General features: G+C 28.2%; 1 protein-coding gene across 1 annotated transcript; it reads left to right on the forward strand.

Annotated features, from left to right (window-relative positions):
• Nucleotides 1–112: 112 nt before the first annotated feature.
• LOC145842870 (sphingomyelin phosphodiesterase 4-like) lies at nucleotides 113–2585 on the forward strand. The gene has a single exon (XM_082950347.1). The coding sequence runs from the start codon at nucleotides 113–115 to the stop codon at nucleotides 2300–2302; it is 2190 nt and encodes a 729-aa protein (XP_082806473.1). The 3' UTR covers nucleotides 2303–2585.
• Nucleotides 2586–23730: the final 21145 nt, after the last annotated feature.

Here is a 23730-nt window from a genome sequence, read left to right on the forward strand (position 1 = left end):
TATTAGACAAAAGTTCTATTGTCTAATAATAAATATTATTAGACAATAGAACTTACGTTAAATGTTCCGTTTTTGATTTATTTTATTTTCAGAAAGTAATTAGCTAACATATATGTTCAACAAGACCCACGAAAACAACTTCACGGTGGCGGCGAGCAACGCGCTGAAGAAGGCCAGCTACGCGGAAAGGTGCGCGGACCTGGTGAAAATATTCGAGCAGAGTCCGAACAAGAATGTTGATCAGGTGTACCAGCTCATCGTGTGTGAAATATTCGGCATTTCTGGGCGCGGCTGGATGTTGCTGGTCTGCCCAAACTGCGCCACAAAGCATCAGCAGATGGAGGTCAACGCGGTGAAGGAGTTTTTGGACCCCAAGGGGCCGTTTTTCAAGGTGGTAGAAAGGCTGCAAAACGAGCCCGGATGCAAGTACGAGCTTCCGGCGTGCATCGCAGCGAGCTCCATGTTATCTATAAACTTCGACAAATGTTTGAGGCTGCCCGCCTTCGAATTTTACTTCTACTGCTTCGCCTACTGCATGATGAACTCCACTCAGTACGGATCATTTGCCAACTCGCAAAACTCCTCGCCCAGCATCCACAACTGCCTCCTTTCCAGCTACCTCGAGTACTTCATTCCCGTCGACGGCTCCTACCCGCCCGTTTCCAACGTTTCCGTCGCTCCTTCGCGGTCCGCCTCGTCTTCCGTGTCGCAATACTCGGCCGGCACTCCGGTCAAGTTCGCCTCCAACATGATCAAGCGCGTCTCGCCCCGAGCTTCCCAAGCCGCTTCGTCCAAGGGAAATTTTTCCTACCAGGAATTGTGGCGGTCGGAGCTGCTGGTGCGGATTCTCTCCGACATGTGGCTGGTGTTTCCCCTCCACTGCAACTTGCAAATGAGGGAGGACCTGGTGAAGGCGGTCAGGATGCTCCTCATCCACCTGCACTCGATCCAGAAGAAGGAGGATAAGAGCGGCAACGGCTCGGTCATGGACCAGTTCCTCCACAACACCCGCCAGTTCGTGCAGCCCAAACTCTTCGCCTTTTTCGTCGCCTGCTTCGAAAGGTGGCCGCTTGACTGCAGCTTTCGCGCCGTCACCGAGACGTGGATCAGCTTCGTGCAGCCGTGGCGGTACCAGCCTCAGAAGGAAGAGAAGAAACCCAGCAAAACGCCGTGTGAAGAGGCAGCGAAGCGACAATTGAACAAGAACAAGGAAGTAGCGAATGAGTGGTTCGGCTTCATTTCCAAAAACATTTCCTTCTACAACCGGCTGTTCTACATGGCGCTGGTTCGCTTCATGCGCACCGACCTCAGCTTGGAAGGCAACGCGTTCCTGCTCATGCGCGCCACCAAAGTATTCTGCCAGCCCAACCTCAAGCAGATGGTGGACGAGGCGGAGTCGGGGCCGGTGGATCAGCAGGACTCAATGCTGATGTACCAGTCGAGCAGCAAGGAGCAGTTCAAGGAGAGCTTTCGAGACCGCAGCTTTCAGAACATGACGTCGAACGAAACGAGAGTTTTAGCCAATCAGCTCATCGGAGTGTGCCAGCAAGCTCTTTCCACCATCAGCAAATCGCAACCGGTGAAAGCTCCATCTTCGGGCTACTTCACGTGGATCGAGCGGTTGTTCGGCTTTGAAGAGTCGCAAAAAGGAGAAGTTAGCAGCTCGAGCAGAACTGCTAGGCACCTCACTAGCTCTATCACGTGGTTGAGCGAAATTTTTGGCATCGAAGTGAAGTTTAAAAACGACAATTTGGAAGGCTCTTTTGGGGGTGGGAAGGAAATAAGCGCGATGGACTCGAGCATTTACTACAAGGACGGCGTTTTGAATTTGACGGACGCAGGGCGGTACGAGCTGATGAACAACTTGAAAAAAGTGCCCGTCCTGCCCAAGTGCGACCCGGACCTGCAGCCGATCAAGAGCCACGAGTGCGCGTTCCTGGTGCGAAAGATGCACCGAGTTTCCACCGCGATCAACAAAAGGTACCAGGGCAGGCTGGAGCGGGTGTGCTCGAGGGACGACTGCTTGGGAGCGGTGGCGCGCCACTACTTCACCCCCGCCCACTTCTCCATAGAGGGACTTTCCCCGTTCGCGATGGACAAGTGCATGCGGAAGGTGCGGCCGCGAGTGAGCCTGCGGTTCGTGGCGCACCACCGAGTGTTGATCTACTTGTTTGTGTTGGCGGCGGTGTGCAAGGTGGGAGGGGTGTCCGCGGTGTCGCTGCTGTTCAACTTGTTCGTGCTCATCGCGTTTGTTGTGGCCCTCAACTCCCTGCAGATATGCTACAAGTTCAAGAAACAATGATCCTGGTTTTGTAATTTCCTTGTAGTAAATCATATGTAGTTAAATTTTTCCTTTGTAAAGCTGTTAGTTTAAGTAGGTCAAGCTTGATTTAAGCTTTTTACAGCTGAAATGTAAACAATTACTAAATGAAATTTGTAACTTCTGTTAGCTAGGTAAATGATTTTTTTTTTTATGTGTCTAATTATTAGCAAAATTCACTGAGATTGCGATATTTAAATGTTTAAATTTATGAATAGTAAACTGCAAAAAACTTAAATAATGAAATATAAACAGTTACTTATTGTTAACTTATTCCCACAATAAAATAAACTTTTGTCGTTATATTTTTTTTGATTTATGTTTTTCGAGTTGTTTGTGTTTTATGAATGTATAGCTAATGAACGATTAAAGTATTGCTAAACAATATTTATTTATATTACCTTGATATACTTTTTGAGAATTTTTGAATCCTTAATAATGATACTAACTGAATATGAACAATTGTCTTAAGTACTTTTAAGGGTGTATAAATCTACACATAGTATTAAAAATATATATATTTGTGGAAATTGATTGCTTTTTGTATAAAAAAGATAAGCTGCAGAAACCAGTTTGTTTAACATTCTTCATAATTTATATGAACTATTATACAGAGTTCTGAAGATTGGTAATATTTATGATTATTACTATGCTAAAAAATCAAAAATGTGTTCTAAGATTCATTAAGTGTTGTTTAGTATATAACCAAGTTATTGTTTGATAAAAAACTATAAAGTTGTTTTATTTTAACTGAAGTTAAGTTAATTTTGTAAAAATTACTCTTGCTTGTCAGTATAATTTCTTGAACCAAAGTTTAATTTAAAAATTAGGACTTAAAATTGTAAAATAGTCTTATAAAACAATATTCAAGTTTTTATCACAAATATTTATAGTTATCACAGAAAAGTTAATAATAATGACACGTTTAAAACATAAGCATTCAAGTAAGTTAAAAGTATAGAAGAGGTTATTAACTTGCTACATCTTAGTTAAACTATACTATTAATTTAGTATAGAGAAGTGTTTTTATTATATTTCAGCGAACTTGTTTTGATCGTATCTTTTATTATAAAAAGTTTTAAATTTAAACTGTTATAAAACTATTGACATTAACTATTTCAAGAATTTTTTTTAACTGACCGAATATAAAATGGCCAAGTTTAAAATGATCGAGTTTATCATGATCAATTGGAAAAAGTTTAATACAAAATAATTTCAATGACTGATATAATTTTTAGAATTGTACTAAGAAATAAACTTTTGATAACCGAAACTGTAGCAAAATTTCATTAAATCAGCATACTGTTCAATTAAAATAAAATCATTTTTTCTGTTTTGCTCCGGCTAAATTTAAGACAAAAACACTTTGTGGGCTAGATACTTGTGCTTGGCAAGTTTGCTGACATTTCGAAAACCTATCATTCTCAGCCTTATAAATAGTACTAATTTGTAAATAGATATAGCTTTTTTTATTTCTACTTAGAAATTAAAAAGTGTTTGTTCTTTTGGTATAAAAACTTATACATTGAAAACATTTGTTGCCATTGTATAGATATGTAAACTGGTTATAACAAACTTCTATCTCACTATCAGTTTTAACTTCACAAAACTTAATACAGGGTTGCCACTTTACCTGGAAACCTGGAATTTGACAATTTAGGCAAAAATAACCTGGAATTTGAGAAATTTTGAAAAAAACCTGGAATTTTTAAAAATTTTAACATTTTTAGTAGTGAAATTTGATTTGAAACTAAAAATTTTTCATATAAATAAAATTTATTTGCCATCATCAAAAAAAAATTTTATTTAAAAACACATTTAAAGTATTTTTACACTATTTTTTCAATGTTTTTATATTATTCAACACAGTTTCTTATATAGAAATTAACTTAAAACTAAAAATAGACCCAAAAATGTGTACTTTTAAAAACCTGGAAGAAATTAGAAAAACCTGGAAAAAGTTTTGAAAAAACGAGTAGCAACCCTGTTAATATTATTAATTTATTAAATAACCTACAATTAACTTAAATTTTAAATAGCTTATTTACTATTATAGGTAGTTCTAGTGAATTTTAAGTAACATACATATTGAATATAAGATACCTAAGTTTAAGTTCAAGTATTCCAAAAAATAAAATACACTGTTTATTATCTGATACAATAAATAATAAGATGAATAATTATCTAGTACAACACTTTTTTTTAAAACATATACAAGCCGAGATGTTTTTTAGGTATGTATTCTTTTAATTTAGCCCTAATCCATCTTTGTGATAACTTAAGACTACTAAAATGTTATTTATAAATAAAATAATTGTTCTTATATACTTTTTTTAACTCTATTTTTTTGTTATATAGAAAAAAATGTAGCTGTGTTAAAGTAATTATCATCATAGCAGTCTTGTTACAACTAAGTTGGTTTGATATAGAGTTTAAGTTATTTTATAATCACAAGTTTGATACAAAATACTTTTAAAACTCTAGTAATTATTAAGTAAAGTTTATATTGTGACAATATAGTAGGAGTTTTAGATTTAAGTGTTTTTATTTCAGCTCATGCTGACTAGATTAAATTTTATTACAATATTTTCAATTATTTCAATTTAATTTTTACAATTTTCAAGTATTGTTTTGATTTGTTTTGTATGCTTGTGAAGCGTAAAGAAAATAAAAACCTTGCAATTTTATTGAAATTTAATTTAGTAAATTTTTAAGCTCTAAATGTTTCTGTAAGTAATTTAACATTATTCCAATGTTTAAATATTTAAAAGACAGTCTGTAATATTTTAATTTTATGATTTAAACTTAATAATTTAGTTTAAAATATGTTGTAATGTTTGGTCAGCTAGTCTTTAAAAAATAAAACAACTAAACAAAAAAATTGTTGTTTACACAAAATTATTTTTTCTTTTGAGTATACAGTTACTATATATGTACAAATACTTCGAAAGTATTACTTTTAGTGTAGCTAAAATTATTTTTATCTTAGTTAAGTTTTTAAAACACGCTATAAATAAGTAAATATAATAATAAACAGGTTAAATTATAAATAACTTGATTTTTATTTTTAAATTTATGTAAAACTATTATTTAAGAAATTTACTTTTATAAAAACTTCACAAAGTTAAGTGGATCTAAAACTTACATTATTTTGCATTTTATTCTTCTAGACTAGGAGTGGGCAACGTTTTTAAATCAGCGGGCCGGATCCAGAAAAAAATTAGTCTTTTGCGGGCTGGAGCGTTTCGAACTAGTAATTTTCCGGATCCAGTATCTGGATCCAGCCGAAATATGACTTTTTAGAAATTGAATCCAACTGGATACTAATTTTAAGTCGAGATCCGGATCCGGTCGGATTTTAATTTAAAAAAAAGTTTTGGATCCGACTGGATTCTATTTTTATGGATACAGTTGATCACTTTTTGGAATCCTTTAAAATCACAAAACTTTCTGAAGTCTGACAACTTAAGATTAAGACATGTCCAGAAATTAAGATAATTTCTATAAAAAGAATTAACATTTTAATTGAAAAAGATACGTATGTAAAATATCGTATTAAAAAAGCACTTTGTTTGGGGTAATTTGACAAAAAGATATTCCAACTAAGTTAGAACAACAAAAAATATTAGGACAAAATTCTTACAGTTTCTTTTTGTAAAATATGATACAAAGTTTTATAATTAATTTGTAATATTGACCCTTTGCAGGCATGTCACTTCGCTCGCGGGTCGAATCCCATTAAAGTTTAAAAAACGGTCGGGGGCCGGTCATTTTCACTCTGCGGCCGGATCCGGCCTTCGGGCCGTACGTTGCCCACCCCTATTCTAGACTAAGCTTCAAGACAGCCTAAAAGTAAAAAATAAAGAATTTGCAATTGGTTGATTTACAAAAGCTTTATTTATAGCGAATATTTTTCAAACGTTAACTTCAACATTTCTTAATTTACTCTTTGTACCTATATGTTATGATAAAATACCAGATTTAAAAGCTAGTTGTAAAATACATCTTTATTAATAATTGCAAAATAGAATAAAATTATTCTAAAGGCTTTCTTAATCCGACAAGCTAAGGGAAGTATAAAACTCATCATCTATATTTTTTACACTAATATTTGCCTAAACTGAATCAACTATAAATTAAAAATTAAAGTAAAAAGATAGTTGAATAAGAATACCAATAAAAATTAAATCTAATGGACTAGTTGTAATCACAAATTTAATTGAAAACTTAACAAAGCAAATATTTTTTATTTTACTTTAAACGTTTATTTCTTATAAGTTTATTATAGTTTAACTTATAGTTTAACTTATTTTAACTTTAAAAGTTTCCTAATTTGAATTACAGTAACATCTCGCACCTTTACGCACTCGTGACGTTACGCACTTTCGTTTAGTTACGCATTTTAGAATTCTAAAAAACTCAAAAAAAAATTTTAATATTTTTAATGTTGCACAAATTAGGTTTATTTTATATTTTTAATATAAAATATATTTTTCAATGCTAACTCACTTCACTATATCTTTAGACTTTGTAAACTTATGTTCCGTGACTAACTGATAAACATTTAGTTATACCTCAGTATATAAGAAATTTTGTTAACAATAGGAGTTTAAATTAAAAATTCTGAAAGAAATATGACTGTGTTAAATAATGAAAGTATAATGAAATGATGAAAGTTTAAAACACAAACCAATAATACAGCACTCTTGCCCTATATATAAACAAACATCTAAAATAGAAATCTTATGAAACTTCCTAGCAAAAAGTAGCAGTGATACTTAATAAATGTAGAGTTTACATTTAACACAAATGCTTAATTATAAATTGAATTTGCTAAGTAGAATAGAATACAAATGTTTAGTATCAAATAAATCACATATAAATAAAGATAAAATCTACTTATTATTAAAGTTAGTATAAATTTTCTAAAAGTGTTATTACTTTGTATAAATTTAAATCCTTTTTTTTTTAATATATGTATAGTTTTATCTTTTGTTTTCATATTTATAAATAAATTAAACAAATTTTTTAAAAGTGAGAAAGTCCCCAGTCTGCTTTTAATTAGAAGCAATATCAAAAAACAGTTATTATAGTATGTATATTTGGTACCTCTCGTATTTTTACGATCTCTCGTATCTTTACGCAGTTTTTGTGTGGACACATGTGCGTAAATAAGCGAGAGGTTACTGTATGATTAAATGCTTAGGTATAAGTAGTTTCATTTTAATGATTGAGTATAATGTTAAGTATAGATTAAAATTTGCTGTAAAAATTCAAATCCATCTGATGAATACTTTTTACAAATTATGTTGAGTTATTTTGTTGGACATCGACGTGAAAATTTTATTAGTTTCGCTTCGATAGTCCAAAAGTCGAGTTTATAAGTAATTTCATATCTAAATCCTTTTCTTTTACTAATAATTCTTTAAATGATAAAAACACTGGTTTTAAAAACATTGTTTCGAAAAAATAATAACAACCGCTAGTTGACGAATTTTTGCCATGTAGAATTAACTACCGATCACGCCAGGTTTCATGCTTTAATCAGCATGTTACATCATGCAACCATGTCTTGACCAGGCGATTGTTAAGTAAGAAAGACGTATATAAACAACCGAGCAACTGAGAAAGCAGATCATTTGGATTTCGACGTTAACAAGAAGCATCACTACGCCAGTTTCCAGTCCGAAGCGTAAGCCGCCATCTTGGAAAAGCTAGCTGAACTCCCGAAAAACCTTCTCTTGGCGCTCTAAGTTAAGTTGCCATCTTGGAAAAACTAGACAATCTCTGGCGAAAAATTCTTATTCAAGTAGTTGCTTGTTTGTCTGAAACATTTACTTTGTACTTAAATTCATAAATTCGTACTTTTTATATCTTGTTCTATATACATTTTGTATACCTACTTTAACAACGTCGACGGGGCGTACAACTTGATCTGAGTTGTTAATGTGCCATACTCATAAGCCTACGCATACTGCAGCAGACAAGCAGCAACAACTTCCAGTTTGGATCAATTTGAACATTGAACTCGACCCATAAGCCCACGCATTCGGTGGCATAAATTTATTACTCTTATCTTTCATTTCTTTATTTAAATGTTGTATCTTTTTATCTCGCGCGCTCTACATCCAGTGTCAACGAGGAAGTATAAGTTCCTACATTCTGAACTAGTAAACTGTACGAGCAACCATTTGTTACAGCCCAACTAGCAATGTGAACTGCAAGAAGCCTTCTCAAGTAATAACCTTTCTTATCGTGTCTTTAATTGTATTGTATAATAAAACATATAGATACTTGTTAGTCTATATTTAAACTTAAATTATAAGTAAAATGAATAGGGTGTTAGCTCTTACACCAGGGGTCGGCAGGCAGTTGGTGGTCGCGGGCCAAATTTCAAGTTTCCAAAGTCTTCGCGGGCCGCAGTTTTAGTTTTAGTGAAATTGAATAATATTTTGGTTTTAGTTTTATTCACACTAAAGAAAGGTTTTAATTTTATTCACCTTATTATTTTAAATGACTTTTGGCTATACATAGAATACCTATTTAAATTAATATTTATTAGAATATAATTTACATTGACTAATATACTTAAGTGTTAATAAACTATGTACTTTCATAAGCACTTAATAAGTTAAACTTAATACTTTTGTAATTGTTAATTACAATCTAACTTTCTAAAAAAACCTAACTTGAAAGAAAATAAATGGGTTACTTTTATACATTTGTTATATTATCAACCCTTTTTTCATATTTCTAAGAATATTTACTTCAAAAAAAGTTTTTGCGTGTTAAATAATTTACACTCATTAGAAAATTTATTAATTAGTTAACTTAATAAAATTAATACCTGTTTGTATTCCAGAAAGCTAAAACAAATTCTTTAACATAATTAGTTCTCGATATTTTAATAAAATATCTCATTAGTAATTAGTATTTTACGTAGTTGCCACTTAAAAAGCAAACATGTCTGAGTTGTATCAAACCAGCTTAAGTTTATTAAAAGTTTAAAAAGCTAATTATTAGTTATTAATCAATCTTAAATACCTAGTTAAAATATCATCTTTATAAAAAAGTACACAAAATGTAAGAAAACAAGAAAGAATTACAACTAGTAAACTACACTACAGTCATAAAAACTATTCTGAGAATTGAAAAATTTTTTTTAAGTGTTTGAATTAAAGGTTTCACACACATCTGAGTTTTCAAGCTTTTAAAATAGCCTGTTTGTGTAGCAATCCAGTTAAAATAAAGTTCACAACATAAAGAAATAACGAAGGTTATTAACTGTAAATAAATTACATGCCAAAAAAAAATTCAGCTGGAGTGGACAATTAAGATTCTTAAAAAAATTTAACAAAAGTATAAAATTCTATTGAGTCATTAGCGAAGTAGAAAAACTTATTTGTTATTAAGCATTTTAGCAATTCTTTACCTGAAATAAGAATATTGAATTTAAAAATAGTAATTGTAAAATATAAGACGAGCTACAAGAATAAAAAAAACGTTAGTTAGGAGTTATTGCGAGAAACGATAAAAAAAGAAATCACCAAAGTCAGTTCTCCAACAAAGCACATAATTATCTTCAGTAACTACAGAATGATCAGAAAAAAATGCTAAGGCAAGTTATAAAGTAGCAAAATTTATTACTTAAAATGAGATACCGTTTATAATTGAAAACTTTTCTAAAGAATTTATGTTGGCGGTAATGAAAAGTTTTGTTCATTTCTTCAATGACAACTAAAAGTCGTGTTTAGGAAATGCATTAAGGTTATAGTCGCATAAATCAAATTAGGATTTAAATCAATCTGTTAACATGAGAGCACTTATAAAAAAAACTATTGCTCATCTGAGATTTTTTATTAGAGATGTTTTTACTAACTTTAACATTTTAGTAGAATTTCTTGGTTTAGTTTCAAAGCGAAGCACAACAGTCGGTGAAAATTTACAAGTAAAGGTGCAATGCACCAAAACAAAGTTTTTGGAAGAACAATTCCTTCTTTTATTTTTAGTAGAAAGATTATTTAAAGTTGAAAAAAATGTCTTGACAAATATATCAATATTAAAAAATACTGTTAAGCTACTTTAATATATTTTCTAATAGAAAAATATTTATTTGGTAAGTTTTTTGTGTCAAATCGAAATTTTATTACTTTTTATGTAAAAATTGTCTGAAATTCTAGGTTTTTTCAAAAATTCTCAAATTCAAGTTTTTTTCCAAAATTTTTAAGCATAAATTTTCAAACTCAAAGCTTTTCCGGGATTCAATTTTTCTGGCAACACTGATTGTTTACACTTATGTACACAATGATATAAATAACATTTTGAACTATATTAGCTGCAAGACTTAAAATTTAACATATGTTGTAGCTCAAACTAACACTGTGGATTGAGCAAAACATGCATCATAAGTTTAATTTGCCATTCTTTCAAGCAAAAAAGCCAGCCTGAGTCAACAAAAAGATTCTTGATATTTTTGTATACAAAAAGCAATTATAGCCAAAAACTTAAAAAATGACTTAGTTGGCCTGAGATTTTAAGTCTTTAAATAGTGATAGTCTAAGTGTATGGCAATGTTTAGTTGTTTATTTGCTTGAATTTGAACTATTTTGATTTGTACAAACTTAATAAACTTACTATCCCTAAATCTAGTTTATATTAAATAGGTAGCTCCAAAAAACAGCAATTGTGTGTATCGATATGCAAGGCATAAAAATTAACTAAGTTTTACAAAAAAAAATTTGAAAAATGAAAATGTATACCTAACAAAAACTATATCAATTTATGTCATATATATTGTTTTAAATGTGTGTGTACAATTTAGATATTACATGTAAAAACAACAATGTTAAAAAACTACGCATAAACTAAACTTTAACTATCTAAAGTATTAAATAAAAAGTGGTTTAAAATATGAGCATCTTTTTAAGTTGGTGTGCATAGAAATTAATTTAAAGTGCAAAGAAAATTTTTAAAAAATTAAAATGTGTCAAAACAAAAATCAAATAAACCTTATTTCTTATTACTATGTTATGTTAAATGTTTTTACACTAAAGTATAACATTTACAAATAAAAAATCTATAAAGGAAACTTAGGTATAAAAAATATTGAAAAAGAATATCTAAGCTATAAAGAAATGACAGTTTAGTTAATTACTGTGCATTACTTTTGTACAAAATGGAAAACATTTGCATTTAGTTTATTTAATAAATAGGTATTATATATCTAATTTATCAAATCCAAGCACTCTTTACACTCTTTTTTACTAATTAATATTACTTGATGTTGTAAAAAAGAAGTTATTATGAAACTGAGAAAAATATCCTGTTAGAATGCTAATCTGTCTTTTTTACATTTTTAAAGTAAAGCAGTAATTTCTTCTAATTATTTTTAAATATTATACAGAGACTTAAAGCCAAACTAATCAAATTAAATCGAATTACCGAAAAAGTTTAACTTGAAATATATTTTTGCTCAGCGGGCCACATTTACATACTCGCGGGCCACATTCCATTAAAAAAAATAACGTGCTCGCGGGCCGCAGTTTGCCGACCCCTGTCTTACACACTCTTACACTCGGTCGCAGACCAGTACAATAAACGTGCTCGCAGGCCGCAGATTTAACCTTCGAGGGCCGCAGTTGGCCCGCGGGCCGCAGTGTGCCGAGTGCCGACCTCTTGTATAATGAAATGATGAAAGTTTAAAACACAAACCAATAATACAGCACTCTTGCCCTATATATGAACAAACATCTAAAAAAAAAATCTTATGAAACTTCCTAGCAAAAAGTAGCAGTGATACTTAATAAATATAGAGTTTACATTTAACACAAATGCTTAATTATGAATTGAATTTGCTAAGTAGAATAGAATACAAATGTTTAGTATCAAATAAATCACATATAAATAAAGATAAAATCTACTTATTATAAAATTAGTATAAATTTTCGAAAAGTATTATTACTTTATATCAGGGGTCGGCAAACTGCGGCCCGCGGGCCAATTGCGGCCCGCGAAGGGTAAATCTGCGGCCCGCGAGCACATTATTTTTTCGAATGGAATGCGGCCCGCGAAAGAAAATTTTGTGGCCCGCGAGCATGTAAATGTGGCCCGCTGAGCAAAAATATGTTTCAAGTTAAATTTTTTTCGGTAACTCGATTTAATTTGATTAGTTTGGTTTTAAGTCTCTGTATAACATTTAAAAATAATTAGAAGAAATTACTGCTTTAGTTTAAAAATGTGAAAAAGACAAATTAGCATTTTAACAAGATATTTTTCAGAGTTTCATAATAACTTCTTTTTTACAACAGCAAGTAATTATCTGAAAAAAGAGTGTAAAGAGTGCTTGAACTTAATAAGTTAGTTATATAATATCTATTTATTAAATAAACTAAATGCAAGTGTTTTCCATTTTGTACAAAAGTAATTCACAGTAATTAACTAAAGTGTCATTTCTTTATAGCTTAGATATTCTTTTTCACTGTTTTTTATACCTAAGTTTCTTTTATAGATTTTTTGATTTGTAAATGTTATATTTTACTGTAAAAACATTTAAAATAACCTAGTAATAAGAAATAAGGTTTTTTTAATCTTTCTTTTGACACATTTTAATTTTTTAGAAGTTTTCTTTGCACTTAAATTAATTTATATGCACACCACCTTAAAAAGATGCTCATATTTTAAACCACTTTATATTTAATACTTTAGTTAGTCTAAGTTTAGTTTATGCATAATTATCTAACATTGTTGTTTCTACATGTATCATCTAAATTTGTACAGACACATTTAAAAGAGTATATTTGACATAAATTAATATAGTTTTTCTTAGGTATACATTTTCATTTTTCAAACATTGTTTTTGTAAATCTAAGTTAACCTTTATGCCTTGCATATCAATACACACATTTGCTGATTTTTGGAGCTACCTAATTAATATAAACTAGACTTAGGGATTGTAAATTTATCAAGGTTATTAATCAAAATAGTTCAAATTCAAGCTAATAAACAACCAAACATTGACACACACTTAGACTATCGCTATTTGTAGACTTCAAATCTCAAGCCAACTAAGTCATTTTATAAGTTTTTAGCTAGAACTGTTTTTTGTATAAAAAAATATCAGAAATGTTTTTGTTGACTTAGGCTGGCTTTTTGCTTGAAAGAGTGGCAAATTAAACTTATGATGTATGTTTTGCTCAATCCACAGTGTTAGTTTGAGTTATAATATATGTTAAATTTTTAGTCTTGCAGCTGATATAATTCAATATATTATATATACTATTGTGTACATTTAAGTGTGAACAATCAGTGTTGCCAAAAAAACTTGAATCCCGGAAAAGCTTTGAACTTGAAAATTAATGCTTAAAAGTTCTGGAAAAAAACTTGAATTTGAGATTTTTTGAACAAACCTGGAAGTTCAAACAATTTTACGATGTAAAGTAATGAAATTTCGATTTGACACAAAAAATTCAGCAAATAAACATTTCTTTATTAAAAAATATACTAAAGTAGCTTAACAGTGTTTTTTAATATTGATATATTTTTTAAGACACATTATAAACTTTAATTAAACTTTATACTAAAATTAAAAGAAGGAATTGTACTTCTAAAACCTTTGTATTGGTGCATTGCAGCTTTACTCGTAAAATTTCACCGAATGTTGTGCTTTGTGTTGGAACTAAACCTAGAAATTCTACTAAAATGTCAAAGTTAGTAAAAACATCTCTAATAAAAATTCTCAGATGAGCAATAGTTTTTCTATCAGTGTTCTCTTGTTAACATATTGATTAAAGTCTTAATTTGATTTATGTGACTTTATAACCTTAATGCATTTCCTAAATTCGACCGTTTGTTTTCATTGAAGAAATAAACAAAAGTTTTTCATTACTACCAACATAAATTCTTTAAAAAAGTTTTCAATTATAAAAGATATCTCATTTTAAATAATAAATTTTGCTACTTTATAACTTTCCTTAACAATTTTTTTTCTGATAATTCTGTAGTTACTAAAGATAATCTTGTGCTTTGTTGGAACTGATTTTGGTGATTTGTTTTTTTATCGTTTCTCGCAATAACTCCTAACTAACTTTTTTTTTTATTTTTGTAGCTCGTCTTATATTTTGCAATTAATATTTTTAAATGTAATATTCTTATTACAGATAAAGAATTGCTATAATGCTTAATAAAAAACAAGTTTTTCTATTTCGCTAATGACTCAATAAAGTTAAATACTTTTGTTAAAATAGTTTAAGAAGCTTAATTGTCCATTCCAGCTGAATTGTAAGTTTTTTTGGCATGTAATTAATTTACTGTTAATAACTTTCGTTATTTCTTTATGCTGTGAATTTTGTTTTAACTGGGTCGCTACACAAACAGGCTATTTTAAAAGCTTAAAAACTTAGGTTTGTGTAAAACTTTTATTTCAAACACTTTAAAGAAATCTTTTAATTTCCAGAATTGTTTTTATGATTGTAGTGTAGTTTAATAATTGTAGTTTTTTCTTGTTTTCTTACACTTTGTGTACTTTTTGATGATGATGATATTTTTACTAGGTATTTAAGCTTAATTAACAACGATTTATTAGTTTTTTAAACTTTTAATAAACTTAGGCTGGTTTGATACAACTCAGACATTTTTGCTTTTTAAGTGGCAACTATGTAAAAGACTAGTTACTAATAAAATATTTTATATAAGTATTCGAGAATTAATTATGTTAAAGAAATTGTTCTAGCTTTCTGGAATACAAACAGGTATTAACTTTATTAAGTTAACTAATTACTAAATTTTTTAATTAATGTAAAAAATTTAACACGCAAAAACATTTTTTTGAAGTAAATATTCTTAAAAATATGAAAAAAGGGGTTAATAGTATAACAAATATATAAAAGTAACCCATAAATTGTCATTCAAATTTGATTTTTATAAAGAGTTAGGTTGTTAGTAAAGTTACAAAAGTATTAAGTTTAACTTATTAATGCTTATGAAAGTACATAGTTATTAACACTTAAGTATATTAGTCAATGTAAATTTTATTAGCATTCTATGTATAGCTAAAAGTCATTTAAAATGATAAGGTGAATAAAAGTAAAACTTTTCTCTCGTGTGACTAAAACTAAAACCAAAAAATTATTCAAATGTCACTAAAACTAAAACTGCGGCCCGCGAGGACTTCGTAAACTTGAAATTTGGCCCGCGACCACCAACTGCCTGCCGACCCCTGCTTTATATAAATTTAAATCCTTAGGTATTAGCTCTTACACGCTCTTGCACTCGGTCGCAGACCGAGGTAGCAACTAAAGATAAAGATGGCCCCGAAGCTACTGCTAATCTGGCTTCTGTCGAAACTGCCGAACCTGTTACAGAGGCGGTTTCACATGAAGCTAGAGACCCAAGTAGCCCGAAGATCATCAATATAATTTCTTTTACTATTTTTTTTAGTCTATTGTTAACATTAATGTCTTGAAATTAAAGTTTTTGGATAATCATGTAAAAATTTAAGAAAGTTTAGAAAAATATTAGACAACCGAATGATGCTACCCAGAAAAACTTTGCAGCTACAACTAGCTAAAACAGTTTATAAATTCTATTTTTTTAACTAAAAGTTTACAAACACGCTTTATTTTTCGATCGAGAATCAACTTTTACTTACTAATGTGTTATCATTGTTTTTCATGAAATATTTGAGTATTTTAATAATAAATTAGTAATAAATTAATTTTATTAAAATTGTTGTGTTCCGCAGTTTTAACTTCGAAAAAAAAGTATAAAAGCGCAAGCTATGTTTTCCCTAAGTAAAAACCCAACCAAATAAATATAACTAACAAGCTCACTACAAGTAGAAATCGCATATAGGAGAGATATAATACTCGGTTAAACGAAGAACAACCAAACAAATCTAGAGCAAATTTAAATCACAACAGGGGCGTGTTTTGACTGATTTCCTGTTTCCTGTGAACCTTCTGAAAAAAAGAAAAAAATATTCTTAGAGTATCACTAAATACGTTGTTTATTGACTTTGTTTTGGTTATTTGATAAACTTTGAAAAATGAATGTTGAGTTTATAACACTGAAAGATTATCATGTTGCAGTAACATAAAATGCTAGTTTTTGCCCAGCTGAAATAGATTTTAAATAAAATTGTAATTGTGACGTCATCATAGGTAAAAGTTTTAAAGTAGCATTTTTTTTATAGGAAATTTTTTACTAAGATGCTCTTAATACATATTGTAAATTGTTACTTAGGTAAATAACTTTTGATTTATTTTTTTTTTTTTAACTAGTAAGTACAATTTTACTTAAAAAATTTTCAATATAATCACAAAGTTTTATTTTACTTAGTTGATTGTATATGACAATGTTGTGTTTGTACTTAAACATTTATATTTTTGTTTATGTGTCAACCAAATGGGTTTAAACCTTGAAAAGTTCAATTCAGAGAGTTTTCAAAATCATCTTTAGACCTTTACACCACCTAGCAATTTATTCTTATATCATTTAATAGTATTTTAATGTTTTTATTTCAGTTGTTTTATTTTTGTAAATCTGTTGGCAAAGTTTATTCTTGATTTTTTGAAAATTTTAACTAAGAAAGATTTCAAAGCAATCATTAGAATCCCTGCACCATTAGGCAAACATTTAATTATAAATCGGACATATTTTAATTTAATTGTAGAAATCTAAACATTTTTTTAGTGAAGTTTCAATTTTTATAGTATAAGTTACTTGAAAAAATATTTTTATTATAAATAGATATATAAATGTAAAGTATTTAAAATTTAAAAGAAATATTTGTAAGAACTTCATCTAAGCTAACATGTTAATCAAAATATAAATTCTCTTTATAAAAACTTATTCTCTTATTCTAGTTTTAATTATTTTATAATTTTGTTTCCTGATAAAAAGGTTAAATTTTTATAAATTAAGTTAGTTATGTCTGTAATATATCTGTTTTAAATAAGGGATTTGAATTTTGATATACAATTTGTAAGTTCATAACTTCTTTCTGGTTCTTTTAGTTTTAGTTTATCTAAATTTAATACAGTATTAAAAATTATAAATATAATATTTTCTTATTACTACTTACATGTTTTTATTTGTTTCTAAGCAAAGAAAAAGCATTTTAAACAAAAACACAGAGTTTTTCGGATAAATATTGCGTACTTAGCTGGCATTGCATACCTAAGAAATGCGTACCTAAGCAAGCAGAAAATTACGAACAAAAAAAAAACGTGAACTCCCTTGAAAAAAGTCTAGAGTCTAGACACGCCCCTGAATCACAATGGATGTGCATTCTATGCAAACCCTTGACTTTGTATACAGCTTCTACTAAAAAAAATACTATAATAATGATTGTGGTCACACAATGCTTTTATACCCTAAGCTGCTGAATATTCCACCAATGCGTCGCTGATTTGTTTAAAATTTGTAGCGCTAAGTAGCATAAAAAAGTTTTAAACTTTTTAAATTATTATGAAACCAGGGACAAAATGATGCAATAACATTAATAAAGCAAACATATTGTTTATAAAAAATCTAAAACAACTCTAATATTTTAAACTTTGATGTACTAAATTAGCTTGAAAAATATCTAATTTAAGTAATATAACATAAAACAGTTAGTTTTTATTAATTTAATTAGTGTTTTTATAAACCACTAAGTATTAATATTTTTTTATAATAATTACCTATAAAAAACCAAATTTACGTAAACTTTAAAATAAATAATTAAAAGAAACGTACTTTTGGGTAAAACAATGTAAAATAACCAATAGTAATTAAAATTTTATGTTAAAACTCAGAAAAAAATAAGAAAACCTTAAAACGTTATACCTAAATCACTTTCAATAAAAACAATGGTATTTAGTACATTTTGTATATAAAATAAACATTAAAACGTCGTTTAAATGTCATATATAGATCAATTTTTTGTATGTAAATATCAAAATATTATTAAAAGATGGTTTGTAAGAAGTTTTAAAAAAAAATAAGTAAAAATAAAATTTCACGTTTTAAGAGACAAGAATACACTTTAAAAACATAATGAATTCTACTTATAACCCTTTAATACACAAATGACAGAATATTAAATATATGGTCAAAACAGGTTTACCAAAGGAATTAAATCAAGGTTCGTACAATCAAAAACTTTATTTTAAATTCTCATTGGTTGATAAACCGTTTAGTAATGAGTTTTATTAATTCTTTGTTCTTTAAAACAATGTTTTTCATTTGTATTTAAGCTGTTTTCATTTAAAACACTCAGAGAAAACAAAATTTTAAATAAAAAATAACACAAAACGCTTACAAAACATCTTGATTCGAGATTTTTAACACATATAAACAAAAAATTGTAAACAAAATATTCAAGCAAGTTTTTATTATAAACTTAAAATAGTTTTTTTTTTGCGAAAATAAACATAAAAATATAGTTGAAAAAGTTTTAAAATTATTGAAAAACAAAGCTCTAAAAATAATTAAGAGATAGTTTAATAAAGGAGTAAATTTTATGAGATCTATAAAGTTTAGAAATAAAATGAGTGTAAGGGGTAGGCGTAGGATTTTATTAATTGTAGGTTAAAATATTAAGCTTATACTTAGGCATAACAGTTTAAATTAAAGTAACTATCACCTTTATTTAGTTTAAGTAAGTCAATTATCTTGTTTGTTTTATGTATTAACTTGTTGTGTGTATTACGTATAATTTTTGTTTTGTTGTTTTGTATTTTTTTAAATAGCAAGTATTATACTGGATTAAATATAATGATTAAATTAATTTAGTTGTTTTGTTATGTTAACAAAATAGTTACATAATTAATTATGTTATCATATTTTTATTGAATTAGTATTTATGAATAAATTTCAATGCAAAAACTTTTGAAAAATTGTTAAAATTTTTACATTAATAAACGCAAAATGTGCTGCTTTACACAGGCAACATGGACGAGTGGTTAAGGCAGTGTACTTTTGCTCAGAAACACCTGTGTTAGGGTTCAAAGCCCACCATTTCCATATTTTTATTTATTTATATAATTATGTAAGTAACCACATATAATTATAAAAAATAAATAAAAAGCCAATTATTATTTATCTATTACATTCAAAGAGTATCTTTAAGAAGTACATTTCCGTGTAAGATAAGGATAAGTTTAAGGGCTAGGGGTGTTAAAACACTTTTTCACAATGTGATCTTATTTTTTATAGTTTTTACTGAGCTACAAGATGCTATTTACAGATTTTAAAAATTCAAAACAATCTTTGAGATATAGCCGGTCTAAGTCGGAGGCAACAATAGGTTCTTTATGGGAGGCACAACTAAAACAGCAAATAACTAGAAATTACTAAGAATATATCTTCTCCTAGGTTTTTTGAGATAACTACCTAAAATTTTTGGAAATATTCCTTGCAATCTTTAGAAAAGTCTTTTGCAAAAAAAAAAATAAAAATTTTATAAAAAAAAAAAACAAAAAAAAAGTTTAATTTTTTATATATATATTTTTAATAATTTTAATAATTCCTTGCACCAGTATTTTCAAATATTGCAAGGAAAATTTCCTAAAAAATTGTGATCGTAATTTCAAAAATGCTAGGAGATACATCTTTAGTGAATTCTAGTTATTTGCTGTTTTAGTTGTGCCTCCCATATGGAACCTTTTGTTGCCTCCGAATTTGACCGGCTATATCTCAAAAGTTGTTTTGAATTTTTAAAGTCTGTAAAAAGCAACTTGTAGCTTATTAAAAACTATACATAACAAGATCACATTACGAAAAAAGTGTTTAAACCCCCCTATGCCCCTAAATCTATTTTTACAGGGGGGTTACACTTTTTCTTAATGAATAACTGACCTTTAACTAATATTTATTTCTAAAAAAAGTGTTTTAACCCTCCTATGCCCCTAAGTTTATTCCTACCTTACACGGATGCATACTTCTCAAAGATACTCTTTAAGTGTAATAGATAGATATTTTGAAAAATTTGTGCGTACCTTACACTGATGCGTACTTCTTAAAGATACCCTTTAAATATAAAACATATATGTTTTAAAAATTTAGTGAGTATCTTACACGGATGTAACCCCCTGGCCTCAACTGTAATTTCCTTTTGCTTATTTAATGGAAGAATCATAGTTATATAAATAAACAAAAACATGGAAGTGATTGGCTTTTAACCTCCTATACCCTTAAAAAAAGCTCTTGTGGCAAATTAGATATCTGTTGTTCAAACAATGTTTTAGATCCAAAACAAAGTTTTAAAAACAATCAGAGGCCTAAGTTACCCTGTGAACTTTATTTTATACATTTAACCTGAACTTAATTAAAACTAACTATAACTGTAAATATTATAACCTAATACTTCAAGAAATAATATAAATTAAATCCTAATATATACTTGTTTGCCACTCTTTAAGTCATAAAATCTTCTGTGAGTAACCTTAACCTTCCCAGAGTTTTTTTTTCAAATCCTTAAATATTTTTAATAAACTTTCCTGAGGTTTTCTTAAAAATCTTAAAACTGCTTTGAGTTTCCCAGAGTTTGAAAAAGTTAAAATTTTTGTGAGTTTCCCTGAAATTTTCTATTATTTGAAATTTCTTTAAGCTCATTAGTGTGTGGCAATCCTATATATATATTTTATTACATAAAAGCCAGTGTGAATTTTATAATTATCTAGTTTAATGTTGCACCAATATCTAACTGAAATCATATTGTATTTGATGTATTCTTAACTATAATTTTTGGCCAAAAAATTATATTTATAAGTACATAAATTGAGTTATATATCATAAATTAATAAAACTTAAATATATAATTGCTTTTATTAAACAATATAAAGCAATTAAATCTTTTCAATTTTATATATTGATTATGATATTGTAAAACATAATCAATCGAATACTTTAGTTTGTCATAAATAAATTTTATTCTCACTATGTATTTAAATCTTGTTTAAAACAAAGTATACTTCAAGCTAAACATAGTTAGCATAAAACATTGATTTTCAGCTTAAATAATGGTTAGAAAGACATTAAATTCAATATAATTTCAGCTTGACATTGGTGCAACTTCATCCTAGGTAATTACTGTGAATTTTTAAACCAAAATAATGAACCCCACCACTCATACCCTTATATTAGCAGTAAAAATAAATAATCCTAAGTTAAATTATTATTTAATAATTTCCTCTCATCCTACAGATGTATTACAGTTAAATTGTATACAAATTTCTGAAACTAGTAAGGTTTAATATTTGAGAAAATACTTTTTAATTTTAAACTAAGTCTTTTGCTAACTTGTAACAACTTGTGGCTCCAAAATATGATAAATAGCATCAAAATTTACGGTTGGATAGCTTTATCTCTATGAAAATAGATCAGCCAATCAGCGACACATGTGTAGAATATTCAGCCCTACCCTAAGTAATACTTTTAGTCATTTGTTATTCACTCTTAATTAGTTTTTTAGGTTTTCTTAACCTTGAGTTATAATCTGCATTTTTTCAAAATAAACCATTTAAAAAAAATTCTCCCCCTTTCTAAAACCAACACAAATACTTATCATAGAGTAAAATTTATTTTTGTTATAATAACAGCTCTGCACTTGCATACTTTATATAATTGATTAATACTTATAAAACCTGTTTGTTGTTGTATAAGTGTATGTACATATTTTGTAATTTTTGATTTTACTATGTGCATTTATTTACTTTCTTTTTGATAAATATGTATCATTGTTAAAGTGAAACTTGTGTTTTTTATAGTTTTATATGAAGCCTTAAGCCCCATTCTTAAATGAAAAAGTGTAACTTAAAACAGATTTAGAAATATAATGTTAGTGAAATTACTAGACTAGGAGTCGGTAGGCATTTAGTAGTCATATACCAAATTTAAAAAATATATATATTCAAGAGCCCCAATGGTAATTTTAGTTTTTACTACTAAAAAAAAGACACAAAATATCTAGTGTAAGATTAGAATTTCTCGTTAAAACATATATTATTTCTTTTTTAAATCTTCATTTCAAACCCGATTATACCATTTAAAGTTTTTTAATTATAATACTATTACAATGTTTCATATTTTTAAACAATTTAGAAAGAGTCTTTGAACATTGAGATCTTAATTGGCTAAGATTTTTTCTGGCTAAGATTCAAAAAAAGACTGAAAACGTTCTGCTTGAATAACTTCATCGCGGCTAATGTTGGCTAAAGTAAAAACTGGCTAATGTTGGCTAAAGTAAAAGTTATCTAAAGTTAAAACTTGGCTAAGATTTTTTTCTGGCTAAGATTCAAAAAAATTAATAAAATTAATAAAAAGCTAAAGTAACAACAAAAAGGCTTACAAACTGATGAAAAAATAAAAGCAAAAAACATAAATAAAAAAACTCAGTTTTAACTAATTTAAAACTCGAACTAAGGAAATTAAATCATAACAATTTAAAAAAAATCTAAACAAAAAAACTTAAGTTTTAAAACCTTATTAAATATAAATACTGTTGATGGTTATTATTTATTAAACTAAAAAAAGCTTTGAGAAAAGTCATATCACTATTGACGATGTTAAAAATAGTAATAATAAAAGTAAAGTATTTTACGAAGTACCTTTTATACATTAAATATCTATTATTAAAACTTCGCGAGTAATTGTTTTAAGAACCTTGCATATTAGGCAATCGAGTCATACACTATTGATGAATTTGATAATAGTATTAAAAAAAGTAAAGTACTTCACAAAGTACCTCTTATACATGAAAAATCTAATATTAAAACTTCGCGATATCTGTAAAAGTATATGTTTTAGAGCATAAACCTGTTCTTGCATGTAGAGTTTAAAAAGTAAAAACTTTATACAAATTACTATTTTAAGATAATAAAGTTTTTTTTTTCTAAATTTTAAGAGGTTAATTATATCAAAGTAAAAATAATAAAAATAATTTGTTTCCATACGCCATTTTTTATAAATTAAGCTACATATACTTGTATCCTTTGTTTGATATAAACGTTTATTACCTAACTTTTATAAGTTAAGGTTTTAAATCTCTTTATATCTTATATTAGTGAACACATAATTTAGTTTCTAAACATCTTAACAACTATTTTAAGTAAACATTAAAACTTTTGAAAAAATATATATAACTGTTACATAAACTTAATTACATTATTTAATCAGTACAGCCGTTGACATCCTTAAATTTAAATTCGACGAATTTAATTAAAATTTAATCGCGGGCATATTTTATTTAAAGTATTTTAAAACATTTATAAAGCGATTTTGTAAAATATGTTATTAAATTTACTTTTGTTACATGAATAATATGCGTTTAAAACTTAATGCTGTATTAAAAAAAATTTGTTCAAGAACTAAACACTGTCCTTGCCATTATCATAACTTCTACAGTTATACTTGAAATCTTGACAAACTAT

This window comes from Thalia democratica, chromosome 8 (genome assembly GCF_965202585.1).
Source record: "Thalia democratica chromosome 8, ktThaDemo2.hap1.1, whole genome shotgun sequence".
Classification (NCBI taxonomy): Eukaryota; Metazoa; Chordata; class Thaliacea; order Salpida; family Salpidae; genus Thalia; species Thalia democratica.

What these genes read in the sequence shown, in the direction of transcription:
- LOC145842870 (XM_082950347.1), top strand. Translation starts at nt 113, where the DNA reads ATGTTCAACAAGACCCACGAAAACAACTTCACGGTGGCGGCGAGCAAC.